At 37.0% G+C, this 16,474-nt stretch overlaps 1 protein-coding gene across 1 annotated transcript in view; it reads right to left on the bottom strand.

The window, feature by feature from the left end:
- The window catches only part of RSG7 (Regulator of G-protein signaling 7), a 214,040-nt gene that overhangs the window by 82,594 nt on the left and 114,972 nt on the right, over positions 1–16,474 (bottom strand). Inside the window, exons 3-4 of the mRNA XM_081758294.1 lie at positions 15,745–15,841; positions 8,003–8,053 (exon numbers count right to left, since the gene is read on the bottom strand). Coding sequence (XP_081614420.1) covers positions 8,003–8,053; positions 15,745–15,841 — 148 coding nt within the window. The remainder of the gene's footprint in view (positions 1–8,002; positions 8,054–15,744; positions 15,842–16,474) is intronic.

Genomic DNA, 16,474 nt, shown 5'->3' with positions numbered 1-16,474 from the left:
GACAGGTCATGTACCTAGAATGGAAGAAAGTAGAAATGCTTGCAAAGTCGTGACTGGAAGATCAATCGGAAAACGACCATTAAGAAGACCTAGGCGCAGACGGGAGGACAATATTAAGATGGATCTCGCAGAAATGGGAATACAAAGTAGAAACTGAATCCAATTGGCTAAAGATAGAAGTCAGTGGAGAGCTTTTGTGAACGCGGCACTGAACCTCCGAGTTCCATAGGCCATAGAGTTAGTTAGTTTAGAGACTATAATTTGTTATTCACGCATTGGTATAGAAGATATAACATTGCCCTAAGTTCGTTATATTATAATTTCTGGAACTACTCTGTAACTAATTAAAACATTTACTCACTAAATGTTCAATGATAACACTCAAGATAAAATATACTTAAAATGATGTATTTTTCGAAGATTTTCTGCATTTACCTTTCTATTTTTACAAAATTACTTCTTTATAATTGAAAACACATACACTATTAATGGCTTCTTTACGTATTCTAACTGAACTGTCTAGAAAAACAAGTTTATACATGTCTGACCACAAAACAACTTAAATGTTCAGGTCTGACCATAAAGAAAAATGATATCATATGTTACGGACTGTTCTCCATATCAACATGTTATCCTTATAAAGATTAGGTGATTGCAATTTGAAACAAAGGTGGAATTTCGACAGGTTTAGTTTGCCTCCAACCTCTCTGACTCATAAATAAAAGAATCAATCAAATTAACAGAGTTTGTTCTGAGTGAGAACATGTGTTTGTCTAGTAATTCAATTTAAAATACGACTAAAATGAAATGTTTATTACATAAATAATAACAAAAAAGAATATTTCTTTCAAAGGTTAAAGTTAAATATCATTATTGCTATTAGTTCTTGATGCTCACTAAAAAAAAAAAGAAAGAAAAAAAAGAAAAAAGAAAGAAAGAAAAAGAAAAAGAAAAAGCAATGATGGGATGGATATTAGTTCCATTACGGAAATTTAGATTTAACACGATATTATATCAGTCTCCTTGACAAGATTAGCAACTTGTTTTTTCCCCTTTTACAATGGCAAAATGGCGATTAAGAATAGCGGAGTTTGTTTCGATTGTCTATCAGAGTACGATAACCAGTTAGTTTCTTTCCCTGTAGTTCTACAGGTTACACATAAAAATTAATAAAAAAAAAAGTACAGAGTTGGAATACCACGGACAGGTAGGAAACTAGAATTACAACAAGCATGACATATGTTGTTACTTGCACGTGCGGCCATTCCACGTAAATATGAGCCTAAGGACAGAAAATTGTTTTAAATATATTTTGCTCGTTATTTGTATAAAAATGACCAGAAAGGTTCGAAATTTACTATGCAGATCGATTTCTTGTTAAAAAGTTTTAGTTTTCGTCTTTTTGAGCGATTGAAATTCCATGCTGTACGAAGCCAGTCGAAGGGAGAATTTACCAATATTGGACACCCCTAAACAACACATGATAAGCATTTGATTCAGTTGCACTGCGATGTAGACAAACACGTACATCTTAGGAACTGAAGCTCAGAAGTTTTAAAGCTGTTGGTATATTAAGTAGTCTACTATTTGACTACTTTGGTAGCAATGTAATTATGTAACGCCCGTTACAAAAAAGATATATTTTTTTCTATACAACTTGTACTAAAAGTCAGAAATAGTCTATCTTTTGCAAAAGTAAAAATGAGCACATGGGCAATACAACAAGAAAATGAATATCATTATATTTATAATTTAATAGGCAAAAATCTGCGTAACGGGTGTTACATTGCCAATGTAACGGGTGTTACATGTCAATTGTTAGCTTGGTTTAACAGTGATATTTTGTGCACTTAGGCTAGTTCTAAGGCTCTAAATAGGAAATTTGAAGTTAGTAAAGTTATAGAGGGTCCTCTTCTGAAGACATAAATTATGGTAAAGATGAGCAGTGGGCGAAATTAAGGGACATTATACCGGAGGTGATGAAATGCACTCCAGAGAATATAATATCTAGGAGATATCGTACGATGGGCGACTCCCTCTCATTTCCCCGTTAAGTCGCATACTCAGGATAGTGATTAAATAGCATAAAAGTGCCGTATTTTAATTCAGTAGCTACTCATTACATACCAGAAGTCTACTTCTTTATCAGAAGCCCAATACGCTGCTTTGGAAGTCTTCGTTTAGCAAATCATTAGAGGCTGTAGCGCGACAGATTTTCATTAAGAAACCAGAAAAACCCTACACTACAATGATGTGTACACAGACTCCGAATGAAGTTGTGATCATCCCTTTGCGGAAAGATGTTTGTGTTGGAATGTAGTCTTGCTGGCAATGAAAGATGAAATAAGTAACAAAGACTATCGTCAAATTGGAATCCGTCAAGGATTTTCGGACGAAAATTGTGATATTAGAGTTATGTTCTTGAAATCTTGTGGCGAAAAGGAATTCGAACTACGCTGAAGTTTAGAAAGTATACTAGTGACGTGCCGTAAGGGGAGTTTAGCGGGGCGATGGCCCCGGGCACCGAAGTAAGGGGGCAAAAAATTCGGTAGGAAAAGAAAAGGAAAGAAAAAAGAGAGAAAAAATACTTCACATATCAGTACAAATTAGTATGCACTTAAATCTTCTTCCTGTTTTAGAATTGGTCCTATAATGTTACTCATGTTAGGAAAATGCATATGCACTTATATAAAATTGAAGGAAAAAAGTAATAAAAAATCCTCGAAATCAAGGGAAAGCAGGGTTTATTTTGGAAAAGTTTCTTATGGTTTGCCCCAACCATAGTATCGCTTCGCTGCTGGTCTGTCGACCTCACTAATATGTACGGGGGCGCCGTCGTATACTCTCGCCCCGGGCGCTTTTTCCCAGCACGGCACAATATAATTAATTTTCATGACGTGATTGGTAAACTGCCAAATCCGATTATGAAAATTAAAGAATAACAAAGTTGTGTAGCAGCTTAGTGCCAGAGTTAATGTCACTGAAGCATAAGAAGAATAGACTTCTGTTGATGATCAGTGTATCAACAGATCTACATATTTAATACTGAAACTTTCTACATTCTTCTGATTTATATGTTTATTATTTTGTTTTTATTTCCTACACTGTACTACATATGTAATTTTTTATCTATTAACATTGTAATATTTTGTTCTTTACATAATATGTTCATTAAAAGTGACGTTGGTTTAAGTTCATTCGCACTGTGTAACACCCGTTACAATTTGTGTAACACCCGTTACGGTATTGAACATTTTTTTAAATAAATGCTATTACACTTATGGAATTTCTGATTGTAATATTCACAACATCATACTTTCAGAGAAGTGCACACATAATTGGAAACAAATTCTGATCTGGACATTCGCAGAGTTTGGCATAACTTTGCATCCATCTGAAAGTGCATGTCCAATTGCAGTAACACCCGTTACGCGACATTTCTCACTCTCACTGAGTCGTGGTATGATGTATATGTAACAAATTAAGTGTTTACTAAAATACACAGGCAAACGGTGATGTTTCGAGGCAGTTTGATATATTTTGACTCAGTAAGGACATTTCTATAACAATTTCTATTCGTCCAAATGTAACACCCGTTACGATGGAATGGCCGCGTGTCATTTAATATCCAAGTGTTTATAAAGTCCCCTGGCATAGGGCAACTCTCTTAGTATCTGAGTTACAACAAAATGTAAGAGGGGAAACCGTCTCCAAATATGATCTTTTCAATCTAAAATGAAGGATTTTCTTTTTTAATTGGACAAGTCGTCTGGACTGTACACTCTTTATACGCCCAATGTTAAATAAAAATGCAACATTGCCATTTACCGGGACGTTGATTAAATTTTGTAAGAGTATGATGAATGGGGCTGGCCATCGATCGACACGTTAGCGTAAAAGACAGTAACTTCATTCAGTTATAATGTGGGTCCCGTTAGATGGCAACGTTGCATTTTTATTTAACATTGGGCGCATAGAGTACAGCCCAAATGGCTCTTCCGATTAAAGAAAAAAAAACTTTACTTTAGATTGAAAACATCATATTTGGAGAGGGTATTGCATTTTGCATTTTGTTGTAACTCTGATAATAACAGCGTTACCCTATGTCAGGGGACCTTTGAGGCACCCTGTACATATTGTACATCTTTGATATACAGTAAGGCACATCGACTTCTATAGTAAGTAGTTAAATAAAATAGAGTTCTTGAAAACTGGTTTGCTTGGCCCAATTGAAAATAAAACTAGAAAGTTTATTTTGAAATCTCTCAAACGTTTTTATTGCCATAGCTTGGCGTGTGGCCGAATAGAGGATGGAGAACCGGAACGAATAAGTATCTCACAGCATTTGGAACACACCAACTGAAAAAAAAAAAAAAAAAATGAAATGAAATGAAGCACAGAAGCCCCTTTGAGCGTTCTTCCCACTATCACAGTGGTTTATGACTGATTAATCGCTAATTTATTTTCATTCTTTCTTTTCGCTAGAGAACATTGATAATACGGTATGGTATTTATTGCACACCATAAGCGAAATGATACCATTTCTGCATTGGCAAAGGAAAAAAAAAATGACAAATCATAGTAGCCCATGTAGCTACACTTCCGCGCAACGCTGTTTGGCTGCTCCCTGCCAAGTTAAATTATTTTAGAGAGTTTCCAGTTGATTAAACTGTTGCCAGCACATGTGTTTTATTTGTTTGCTCTAGCTTGCAAAATTTCTGGCCGTTTATTGACAACCTTCTTTATGCAAGATTTTTAAAGGTGAATTCAATCATTGACTATTTGCTTTTTATCTAATATTAAACTATAAGGCAATAAATCATTTAAGTATACAGTGATACAAATGATTTACTTAACGATGTATAGATCTATCAATCATTAAGTTTATCACATTTAAATCGAGATTTGCTGGTTTGAAATCCTTCAACCGAATTCCTGGCGTTTTTTTTTAAAAAAAAAGTTTCATCCTAGCCTCTCAAAGCATGTGCTGGCGTAGTACACACGAATAAATAGATATTTTCCATCTCAAAATACGTATGGCAACCTTGCACGCGCCAAGGATAAGAGCTTCAGAGAAGATACCAGGGGCGGATCCAGGACCGACTTCTGGGGGGGGGGCGGTGGATTGTCATACTGCTACTTTTAAGGGCTTCAAAGTTTGGGATGGGTTTTATTTATATATATAAAATAAGAAAGTTTCCTCTTCTGGGGGGGGGGGGGATTGCCCCGATCGCCCCCCTTCCTGGATCCGCCCCTGGAAGATACTGCAAGCAAGGCGATGTATTGCTTGTAGCTCTGTGTAATTGCCTTTCAGCTAGGTTATATAGAAAACTTGTGTGTGTCTGTTGTATTCCTTCTTCTCTGCCCCTGGCTGTGTTTGCGAATTTATTGTTTTTGTTTCCATTTTTGCGTTGAATTCGTCATTTTGAAGTATCAAAGTACCAGCTTCTTCAAGTGGTTATCAAAGTACGTTAACACGAGAAAATATGTCTTGTTAACGTATGATATGAGCAAGGGCGCCCATGTTGTGGTTTCAAAGGGGGGGGGGGCAAGTATAAGCGACATTTCAAATATGGTTTCAAATTTTGCTGTAACTAATGTAAAAATTCTATTGGGTTTTCAATATTCCCAAGTACAATTTCCTGATGGGCGCCCTTGGATATGAGGTAATGAATCTTTTCTTGTATGATTGAAGAAGGATGCATTCGAGTTTTGTATTTTGATAATTCTGGATGCAATTCTCGTTAAAAAAAAAAACAAAAAAAAACTTTGATTTGCTTTCCCCTAAATTGTCTCTAAATTGTCAGAGAGGAAAGGAAGAGGCCAGCTGCACAGAAGTGATGTTGCCAATAGTAGATTCACTATTCTGACCAGATATGCTTAGGCCAAAGGCAAAGTTCAAAATTCCTCTAGTGTACCTTCAATATGTTTTGTCTTGGCCGGATTCCTCCCAAGCATTAATATAATGCTGAAATTTTTGGTGGGTATACGCTAGACTGCTTCTCAAAAATACAGCAGACACTCGCCAGCTCATTCTATTGCAAATGTAAGGTGTATATACGCTAGAATATAAAACAAAAAACAGTAGGTAGGGATGCTCTGTATACTTCCGAACACACTCCATTACATCGCTGCTCCCTAGTATTAATTCTCACCATCCATTGCTGAAGTTTTCAGTGAAAAATGGCCTTGTATGATACTCGGAACACTATTCGGCCTATTAAATTAAATAAAACAAACCAACGGAAACATACACAATAAAAGAAAGCAAAGTTTGTTTTTCTTTGATTTGAGGAGAGACTGTGTCTCCCTACCTTTGACCGATTTCAATCCCAAACCACAACGGTAATTCTTCAACCTTAATGGAAACAAACGAATTGTTTCATGAAAATCAGAAGCATAGCTACCTGTCGTTGCGTTTGAACAGTTTCAACAAGGGATAAAAGTGAGGGAAAACGCCGGGGAAAAAACATTACCCCACTTCTAAAAAGTATCTATGGCGTCCCCCCACTTCCTAAAAATTGTAATGGGCAAAGATAGGCAAAGGGTACGGTGTGACGTAATACGTCCCCTACCTTTTCAGATCCACTTTTACCCCTAGTTTCAACCCCAAACTGATGGAGACAGTAATTCTTAACTTTCAAAGAAAATATACAAAATAGTTGAGAACGAGCTTTCAAAATAAGATAAATTCACCTTCTTATTCTTGACCAATTTCATCCTCAAGCAATGTGGATAATTAGAAAGCCTGGAATAAAATATACGACACAGTTAATGAAAACAGATAAATTGTCCTTTATGTGACTTTTCCTAATCATAGTACCCGATGTAAAGAACCCATCCGATTTGACTGAACTTGGCATGGACGTTAACGTTGACGTGCTTGGAATGCTTTCCTACACAGATCTGTGATTACAAAGTTAGGCCTGCTATACACTATAGGATAGATCCTAAGAAATCTCTTATAATTTGTCCTAGAGTCAAAGGGCGGTATTCAGAGAGAATTCGTTAATCGAAGGTTAGTCACAGACTAGTTAGTAAACATAGTAACTCTTTACTAAGGAAAGTGTACTTTTTGGTATTCAGAGTTTACTTTGAGTACAACTAAAATGATGATTTGGGAATGATTAACTTATAGAACCCCAATGCATCGGTGAATAAAATAAATGTGGCAAGTACGGAAAAGTAGATGAGCGCATGCTAGTCTGTAAAAATGAAAATACATGAATTACGAAACACGAAATGTTGTGTCGCACGCTAAACCGTGGGTAAAAGATTAGTCTCTGCTCTAGATTAATTAGTCACATGTGATTAACTTCGTCCAATACTACGTCCTAATCAGAGTCTCTGAATACAGTTTTGATAACCATCCGTTAGTCAACCTTGTAGTATGGTGTTAATCAAATGTCAAAACGACTCTGCATAGGGCCCAAAATCTCAACATATATGGCATCAAATTTCATGTCATTTCCTATGTTCTGAACGATCCTATGAGTTTTCTCTTGTTTAGAGCGCGCTCTATTTCGGAAAGAAAATTCGTAAGATTTGATTCAAGCGACATCGGTTGAAAGAAAGTGAAAACAAATTTGTTGGCCAAGTATGCGTTATGAGACCTGGAATTCTCTTGAAAAATGTGAAACAGAGGTTTAATCATCTTCGGCGACCGTATGTAGGTGAAAGAGCAAAAATTCTCGACAAAATGAAGAGTAGTGCAGGAACTGATGAGGTGTGAAACAGCCATGGTTTTGTCCAATAAAGTCTATTTTTTAAATTTTTTTGTCATTATTAATAGTATTGTTAACACTGTTCCCACACTACCAATTGCTTGTTCAACTTTTTTTTTTTTTTTTTTTAACGGAATGCACTATGGATCAACATCTCGCAACGTCATTCAGTCACATAGGAAAAATCTTCACGTGCATGGCACAAAAGGAGATATCTCGTAACATTTTTCCGAAGGTAAATAAATAAATAAATATAGTCAAATGTTATCGATACTTACTTTGGTCATCCACATCAAGGTTTTTTAACATCCACGCTATCAAATCAGAACCTGAAAGAAGGGACAAAAACAATTATTAGTTATATATATTAGTTCTTTCGTTACGTAAGAAAACAAAAGAATATGTTAAAAACCGGTTTCCTCAAACGTCCAGGGACACGATTAATACCTTTCCGAACCATGTCAATTGGAATGTTGGGAGTAACCTCTTAAATTCGTGCCTCTAGTTCCACTACTGTGCGAATTTTGGGCTTGTACATCTCCCTGTTGCGTACAACGTATATTAGTAACGCCCTGCAAGAGCAAATTACACGGAATGAGATTTGACTTCTTCCTGGACATTCGTGAGGTCCAGCGTAGCGATCGGAGCTCGCTCGTAAACAGATAAGGGGTGTGGTACCTATGTTGTGTTACATTGGGTATGGTGCTTTTAGCGGTCAAAGATCGAACTAAACGAAGTAGGCAATATAGAAATAAATACTTTATATTATTGCACTATTTTCAATATGAATGCAGTAATATTATACTTTTATAGAATATTAATAATAAATAGTTATTCTTCACCCACCTGGTATTTAAATGGAAGAGTAATTCTTTTTTCTACAAATGTTCAGTGTGACCTATTGCCACACGCCAAATCATCATGTCTAGCCCCCAGTCGGCTTTTGGGGCCCTGGAGCCGACTATTTTAAGGGGGCCCTATGTTACGAATAGTTCTAGCGCATACATTTCCTTTGCTGCCTTCCAGCCTCATAGGTTTATCGAACCACCGAGAACTATGCTGTAATATTTTTATGTACTCCAAGTTTACAATAATTAGTTTAGTTACATTCATTATTAACAGTTAAATGCTGCTGGGTCTGAAGCTTATAATATAATAAGTTGATTGCTATACTTTTATATTAAACAGAGGGATTATAAAGGGCCCCCTAGGCGTGGGAGCCCCGGAGCCTGGGCTCCATTGGCTCCGCCCTTAATCCGCTCCTGCTAGCGACAACTGCTTCGATCTTGAGTCGTAAACAGTGAAGCTAGTTTGAGGGAAATTTCCCGTGGCGTAGGGAGATTCAGCAAAGAATTTTTTTAAAGAGGGTAAAAGGCAGATTTTACGAATATGAGATAAAATGTGGGGAAATTTAGCTTTTCAACAAATGTTATGTTACTAAGCACTGCGGCAGTATGACGAAAGACGGTGGCATTCTTTCCAGAATCCCATACACATGGAGATATGAACAAAGTATAATAATCCATACATACGCAATAATGCTCTCTTTAAACAATGATATAAACTGTGAACGAAAATTAGGAGAATTTTATCTTAAAAAGGGAATTTTTGAGCATTCTTGAGGGACATTTTAACTTGAGAACCTAGCATCACTGGTGGTAAATCGGGTAGGTTAGTCGGAAGCGGAGGCATATACACGATCCCTTTTAAAACGCCAAATGAAAATCACATGGATTGATATCGGGTAACTTTAGAGGCCACGCCAAACAAACCATGACGATCGATCCAGCAGTTGGAAACTACACGTTCAAACCACTTTAGTACTATGCTATACCAGTGAGGAGGCGCACCATCTTGTCGAATAAAATTTTCTGGATCATCTTGCAATTGGTAAAAGAGCTACACCTGCTGTATATTCAAATAAGGAACTCCTATAACATTTGCTTTAATGAAAAATAACGATTCGTGAACTTGCCATCGAAATTGCACAGAAATCTTTTAATTTTTGGGAGAGGTCTTTTTCGCAGTATAAATATTAGGCACTCTTGGGGATTTTCTGCCACTGAAATGCGGACGTGTCAACCAAAATGAAATGTTAGTTTACTGTTCACTGAATACAATTCGATCAAGAAAGCCACCATCTTCATGCTGACGTGCAGCATAATAAGGTAGGCTTCGAAGCCTGTATCATCTGAGAACGGTGTAAACGAATATGTAAGTGTCTCTTTAGAAGCTTTCAAACCGTCATCGCTTGCATAGGTATTTCGCGGTTGCCCTTCCCAAAGAATTTTTGTGGCTACGCAGAAAAGACTCCCTGACAAATTCAGTATTCTGTTGAGGCGGTCTTGATTGTCTCCTAGTCCTTCTCTTACACAGAATTGGACAAATTATTCCTTATGAAACCAATATTGAAATAATTTTATCAGTACTGGAGATATAATGTGAAATAACTGTCCGTTGTCATTATCATTTGAAATTTAGGCACGAATGTCTACGAAAGAGGAAGTATTTGACGTAAATGGCGTCACTGAAATATCAGGAGGTCGAGAAAAAATATTGACACAAAAATGTATAATTTATACAAAAATATTTTTAATTCATCCTTCAGTTTATTTTTGCAAGTAGTATGCAAGGGTGCCCATCAGGGAGGGCTAGGTAGGGCGCTGGCCCCCCTAGAGAAAATCGTACTTCGGAATATCGAAAACCCAATTGAATTTTTACATTAGTTACATAAAAATTTGAACTATATATTTGAAATGTCGCGTGTACTTGCCCCCCCTTGGAAACCACAATATGGGCGCCCTTGGTAGTATGTATGTAAAGAGTGTGTGTAGCACCATTGGGAAAATACAAACAACAACAATAACACTGTCTGCAAGTTGACAGTGTATGTTGCTAGTATATATAATACATCAACAAATAGCAATTCCTTCTAGCAAAATAATAATAATAATAATAAAAATGTCAGCTATAATTGGCAAAGAACGACATACTGGTAATTTCCATCGCAACAAAAGTTCGTTTTCTTTTATTTTGTGAAAAACTACACATGGGAATTTACCTTCAAGAAGGTTATCATATTCAGCTAGATATGATCTATGAACTGATATATACGAGGGTAAGCCAAAAATTATCCGCACTGTAGCTATAATTTTTCTTACATCGTTCATACTTAGGGATGCGCACAAGACGAGTCGAGACAGGATTTTCCTGACAAAATTCGTGTCGAGACACGGCTCTTCCTATAGAGGAATATACATTTTTCGAGTCGAGACATCAGTTTTACAACACATTTTCGAGACGAGACAGCCACAAATCTTGTCTCGTGTGCATCCCTATTCATACTGACCTTTTTTCTCGTTTGTTATGCTGTTGTGGTCATGCTATAAAAGTTTGGCCCTAATTCTTCCATTTATCTTCCTTTTGTTGCAAATAGATCATGGCCGCTCCATTAGAAGCTTGCATCAAAAAGGAACAACGATGAGTTATGCGGTTTTTGTGGTCGAATGGTGTATCAGGGGCCGCATTCCACCAAAGACTTTCGGCACGACACGGGAACAATGTATTCCTCCAACAGAGTGTCTACGCCCATTTGTGACCGTAGATGTTCGTCCTGCTTCTTCCTCGTGCGTAACGCTTATGCGACCATTTTTGAATGTTTAAATCCATTTGTAGACACCCCATTTGATCAATTTTCCACTTTTCAATCCATTTGAATCAAGCAATTCATGCTGGAATTTGTTTGACCATTTGCTTTAGCACTGTCTTTGTCACCTTAAACTAATGCGACCTAAACATAATTTATGAATGTATATATTTAAGTAGAAGGTCAGCTTAGTAAATTTAACTACCATCACCATGAAGTCTGTTTCCAACAAGATATATTTATTTTAAATAATATAGTTATGACAGATTTTGCCGCCCAGTGCAAATGCACGTGATGCATATATTGTAGAACCGGCTCTATTTGGTAAAGTGTAATATTTAATCTTATAGTTTTGCAGGCTGAAATTGGTAGTACGAAATTAAAGAGATGCCGCATATTGTAGCATGCTCTGTTATCAATCACATGAAAAGTATTCGTCTTTATATTGTAATTGAGCAGACAACCCACAGAGCAAATGATGGCCGTCGTTTGCCAAAAATGAAACATGTTTGTAGCTAAGAGCAGCCATATTAATCTGCGTGCATAACAACATTATCAGCATTTTAACGTCCTATACAGAGTGATTCTAAAATCACTATACAATTCTGCGAATCATCACTATACAAAATCACTATATCACAATAAAATCACTATACAAAATCACTATACAATTCTATACTGATTGATTTTTGTTGTTGTTGCAGATAATGTAACAGATTGTTAACCAAAGAAGAAAATGAAATGAAATCTTTGAGTTTTACGTCCCACGGTTATGCCAGTTAGGCTAAAGGAGACGGTGATGATGAGTAATGAATGAAGCGGTGGAATGAAGAAAGTGGGAGGAAACGGGAGAACCCCGAGAAAACCCACGCACACGGTGTTTGTCCACCACAAAGTTCACTTGGCGGGGGCGGGGATCGAACCCGGGATCCCAAGCACCAGAGGTGAACAACCAAAGAAGAACGAATTATCTGCGCGGAATTACTTATGTACAGGGGAGAGTGACTTCACATGTACATTTCGAAAATTTGGCCCGAGGAGATTTGTTATCAGGAACCTTGTGAATAAATTCCAGCAGACGAAGTAGACGTCCCGGAAGACCGTTCATATTGCCAGAAACTGCAAAATGTAGAGAAAACGATCACACGTAGCCCAACCACATCTACCAGAAGACTCCATATTACCTTGTTTACTAATTTACGTAAGAAAATATGGAAACCTCTTTAAGACGGACACCTCTCTATAGCGGACAATTTTTGATTCCCCACGGCTGTTCGGTTTAGAGAGGTTTCACTGTATATGGAACATGACAATATGATATAGCGGAACAACCAAATGTGCTGCAGGAGTGGGAAAGGGATAAGACGAAATTGGATGTGTTTAAGAGTGACATGATCTAAAGTGAACAAACTGAAGATCCACAGCATTCCGCACCTAACACAACAGAAAAAAGAAAAACCTGTGTATACTTGAAATGTATACAGACTTTAGAATCATCCTGTATATAAATTTCTCCCACAACGTGAAATCATTGGTAGTAAACGTTCAGAAGTTAGCAAACGCAAGTGACACTAGGGGTGGATCCAGGACATACTTCTGGGGGGGATTGTAATACTGCTATTTAGAGCTACTTTTAAGAGTTCCAAACTCTGGGATGGGTTTTATTTACATATAAAATAAGAAAGTTTCCTCTTCTGGGGGTGGGGTGCGATCACCCGATCGCCTCCCCTGCATCCGCCCCTGGGTGAAACACCAGTGTTCAATTCAGACTATTGTACTGGGGGGGCAATAAAAATTTGAGGGCGGGGGCTCTGTTCTAGATTGCAATAGAGCAGAAGGAATCTGTCGCAACAAAACTCCCGACTTGTTATTATCTGGTTGGTTGCAATAACTAACATATTGCCATTTTTCCCTAAGTACCGTTGTAAACGCTTGTGTGCGTCTGTATCTAATTGCCAGGTTATTATTTAACTTCGACTTTATACGAGAACGCGGTTTGTTAATTAGAACAATTAGGTTGGACAAAAGAAGAAACTAATTTTCTTTTTTAAAAAAATATTTGCTCTTAACACTTTTATTTCCGAAAAAAATAAACAGAACAAAACAACTATTTCAATGTATGTGTAATTATAGACATTCTAGGGGGGCGTATATATATTCTAGGGGGTGCTCATCCCCCCTTGAACATGCCTGAATTCAACACTGTGTCACACACACACATGCATAAAGGTTTATTGAACAGGACACAAGGATCATTGACACATGTGGAATTGTTTTCTGGTTCCCAGGTGCATTTTCCCAAGTGCATGGCTACTCGATGCATTCGCAGCACGTTTTTATGGTTCATGCGTACGCTTGGAATACGCTGACCGTGTATTTAAATGTGGATGGCTAATCACATTGCGCTGCAAACGCAAAAGCAAAAAAAAAAAAAAAAAAAAAAAAAACGCCCAGAATATGTCGGCTCGAGTGTATTTGTTGCGTTTCGGAACAATGGACCTCCTGCTGTTTCGGAAACAGTAAAAGATGTCTAAAGGAAGGGGGGAGAGACGTGTTGCCAGGCAAGGGGATTTCAGCAAGAAACAGCTGCTTGGAACACGCTTTGTGCAGAGATTGGAACTCGGCTATTATAAAGTATGTGCGTGTATAACAAAACAAAATTCACAAAAATACAAGGAAATTCCGAAAAATTAGCTAATCACAGAGAAATCTATGTAACACAATAGAGTTATTTTTTGTGATTCACTGAATGATAATAAGGGTGTGGCAGTAAGGCCTGGAAATCCTGACTGGCTTTCTAGTATGATTTATAACTCTGACGAAAGTAAAATTATCGAATAGCTACCTAAGTCGCGTTCGCTGCGAGGGGGTGCGTAACGCATCGGACACGCATCCTCGAATAGCCATAGCCTTAAGGAGAAAAAATACTCCATCAATAACACCAAATATGATTCTCAGCTATGAGGGAGGGTGTCCTACATTCAGGAAGATTCTATGGAAATGACAACTTTCATACGAAACCCTGCAACTGGAAGTGCCCTTTCGGAACAATATTCCGAACGACATGCTTGTCACTGCAAGGTGTATATTGAAAAATAATCGACAAGCATAGGTTCCCATTAGCTTAGGATTACCATACCAAAATTATTGAATGCCAAGACATTTTTTCAGTAAAGCCTGACTTTTCGGTTTAAAAAAACCAGAAAAAAACAGAATTCTTTAAACATGAAAGCTCTCTTTTTATGGCAGAAAGGTTAATGTACTCCCTATACAAGTGATCCCTGGTTCAGTTCCTGATTAAGCACACAGATTTGGAAAGAAGTTAGCAATAACACAGATCACATTGCGATATTACATTCGCTATTTTATATTTTGGGAGTTGCATGAAATAGTGTAGATTTCAAGGGGTGGCCCACGGAGGAAATTCTATCCATCTCCAAGATCTACAAACAATTTTCTTTGGTGCAGGTAGGCACCGTACGTGTACTCATACATGCGACAAGATACAAACACGTAATCATTCGGTGGTGGTATTTGCAGTCATTTTTCCGATCACTCGTTTGAAGATTTGTAGAAAAGAGGACGAAATAGAAGATTCATTACATTGCATGTGGCATTTCTTTAATTTTCAGCTTTCCCATTTGTGTTCGCCGCAAGCGGTTAAATATTAGTGGTGGGGACAAAAACCGGTTTTTCGGTTTTTTTTAAAAAACTGTTTGGTTTTCACCGGAACCGGTTCCGTATTTTTTCCAAAATTTGATCTATTTCTGACCAGAATAGTGTTTCGTTGTTCTCCGGAAAGCGATTCCGTTTCCACAGAAATAGATTTGTGTTTCCAAAAGTTTTCACCGAAACCTATTTGAAGAAAACCGAAACCGGTTTCGGTGAAAAACCGAACCGGTTTTTGGAGAAAATGAACCTGTTTCTGGAGAAAATTGAACCTGTTTTTGGAGAAAAAGAACCGATTTCGGAGAAAACCGAAATGTCGGTTTTTCGGGTTTCGTTTTTTCTAGAAACCGGTTTCCAGTTTTTATAAAAACCGGTTTTGCCCATCCCTATTAAATACTGCCCTTCGGACCCAGAATCTATCGCGGTAAATGTTTATTTTGGTTTTGGTGTCTTCTATCAACCTTTAGAATTTAGCCAGATAATTTCCAATCACCCTGTATATAGTGTAAATATATTTTGACAAAATAAAAAAAACAGTTACATAAACTTAAAGAATAAATCTCCATCATCAATCCGTTAAAATCTTCAAAGAAACGAGAATATTTTCTCATAAAATTTGTTAACGACATATTCAACATTATTAATTGTACTTATACATATAAAAAAAAATATTCCAATGGAAACAAATTATAAATGTGAACTCACCCGTAAATACAGAAGGAATTTTGGACATAAAGCTCTTCACTGTCTTGACAGGTACTCCCGAGTTCTCATCCTGCATCTTCTCCACGATCTGTTCCATCTGAATTTAGAAAAAAAAAGTAGTGTTAGTGGCGTAGCCTGCATTTAGTTTCATGAGCAAAAGTTATCTTCACTTATTGAGTACATTTATTGACACACACACACAATCTACATACCGAATAGAAAGTGCACATTTTATCGAAAAGTGAATAAAGGCGGATAACTCTAGTGACCAATATGTGGCGAAATTTCATAGGAGTGAATAATGTGTCTGAGGCAGTAATAATTACAGTTCATGGTAGCTTCTAAATACCTGAGAAAGAGATAAAAATACCAAATTTTTATATTTAGAAAATTCTAAAACGGTAAAGCAATAGAAACTTCTATAATACTAAAGTTTCTTTCTTATTGCTTGTTCTTATATTTATTTTCATAATATATGTAGTTTTTAAATTAATTATAGTTTTTTCTTGAAAGATCTTACTTTCAGTAGCAATTACTTGCTATTATTTTTATTTTAAAAAATTCTATCTTCAAGTTTTCTAATAATATAATCTAAATTTTAAATGCAATTAGAACGTGGTTAAAGTCAGTGAGTGGGGGGGGGGAACGGTGGCTTACTGGTAGAGCGCTTACTTCTGGTGTGTGGGGTCCCTGGTTCGATCCCCGTTCAAGTGAGTTTGTGGTGGACAAC

The sequence above is a fragment of the Thermobia domestica genome, chromosome 5 (genome assembly GCF_964235325.1).
Source record: "Thermobia domestica chromosome 5, izTheDome1.hap1.1, whole genome shotgun sequence".
Lineage (NCBI taxonomy): Eukaryota > Metazoa > Arthropoda > Insecta > Zygentoma > Lepismatidae > Thermobia > Thermobia domestica.
The sequence above is the reverse complement of the archived record's forward strand: the minus strand, read 5'-3'. Positions and strand labels throughout refer to the sequence as shown.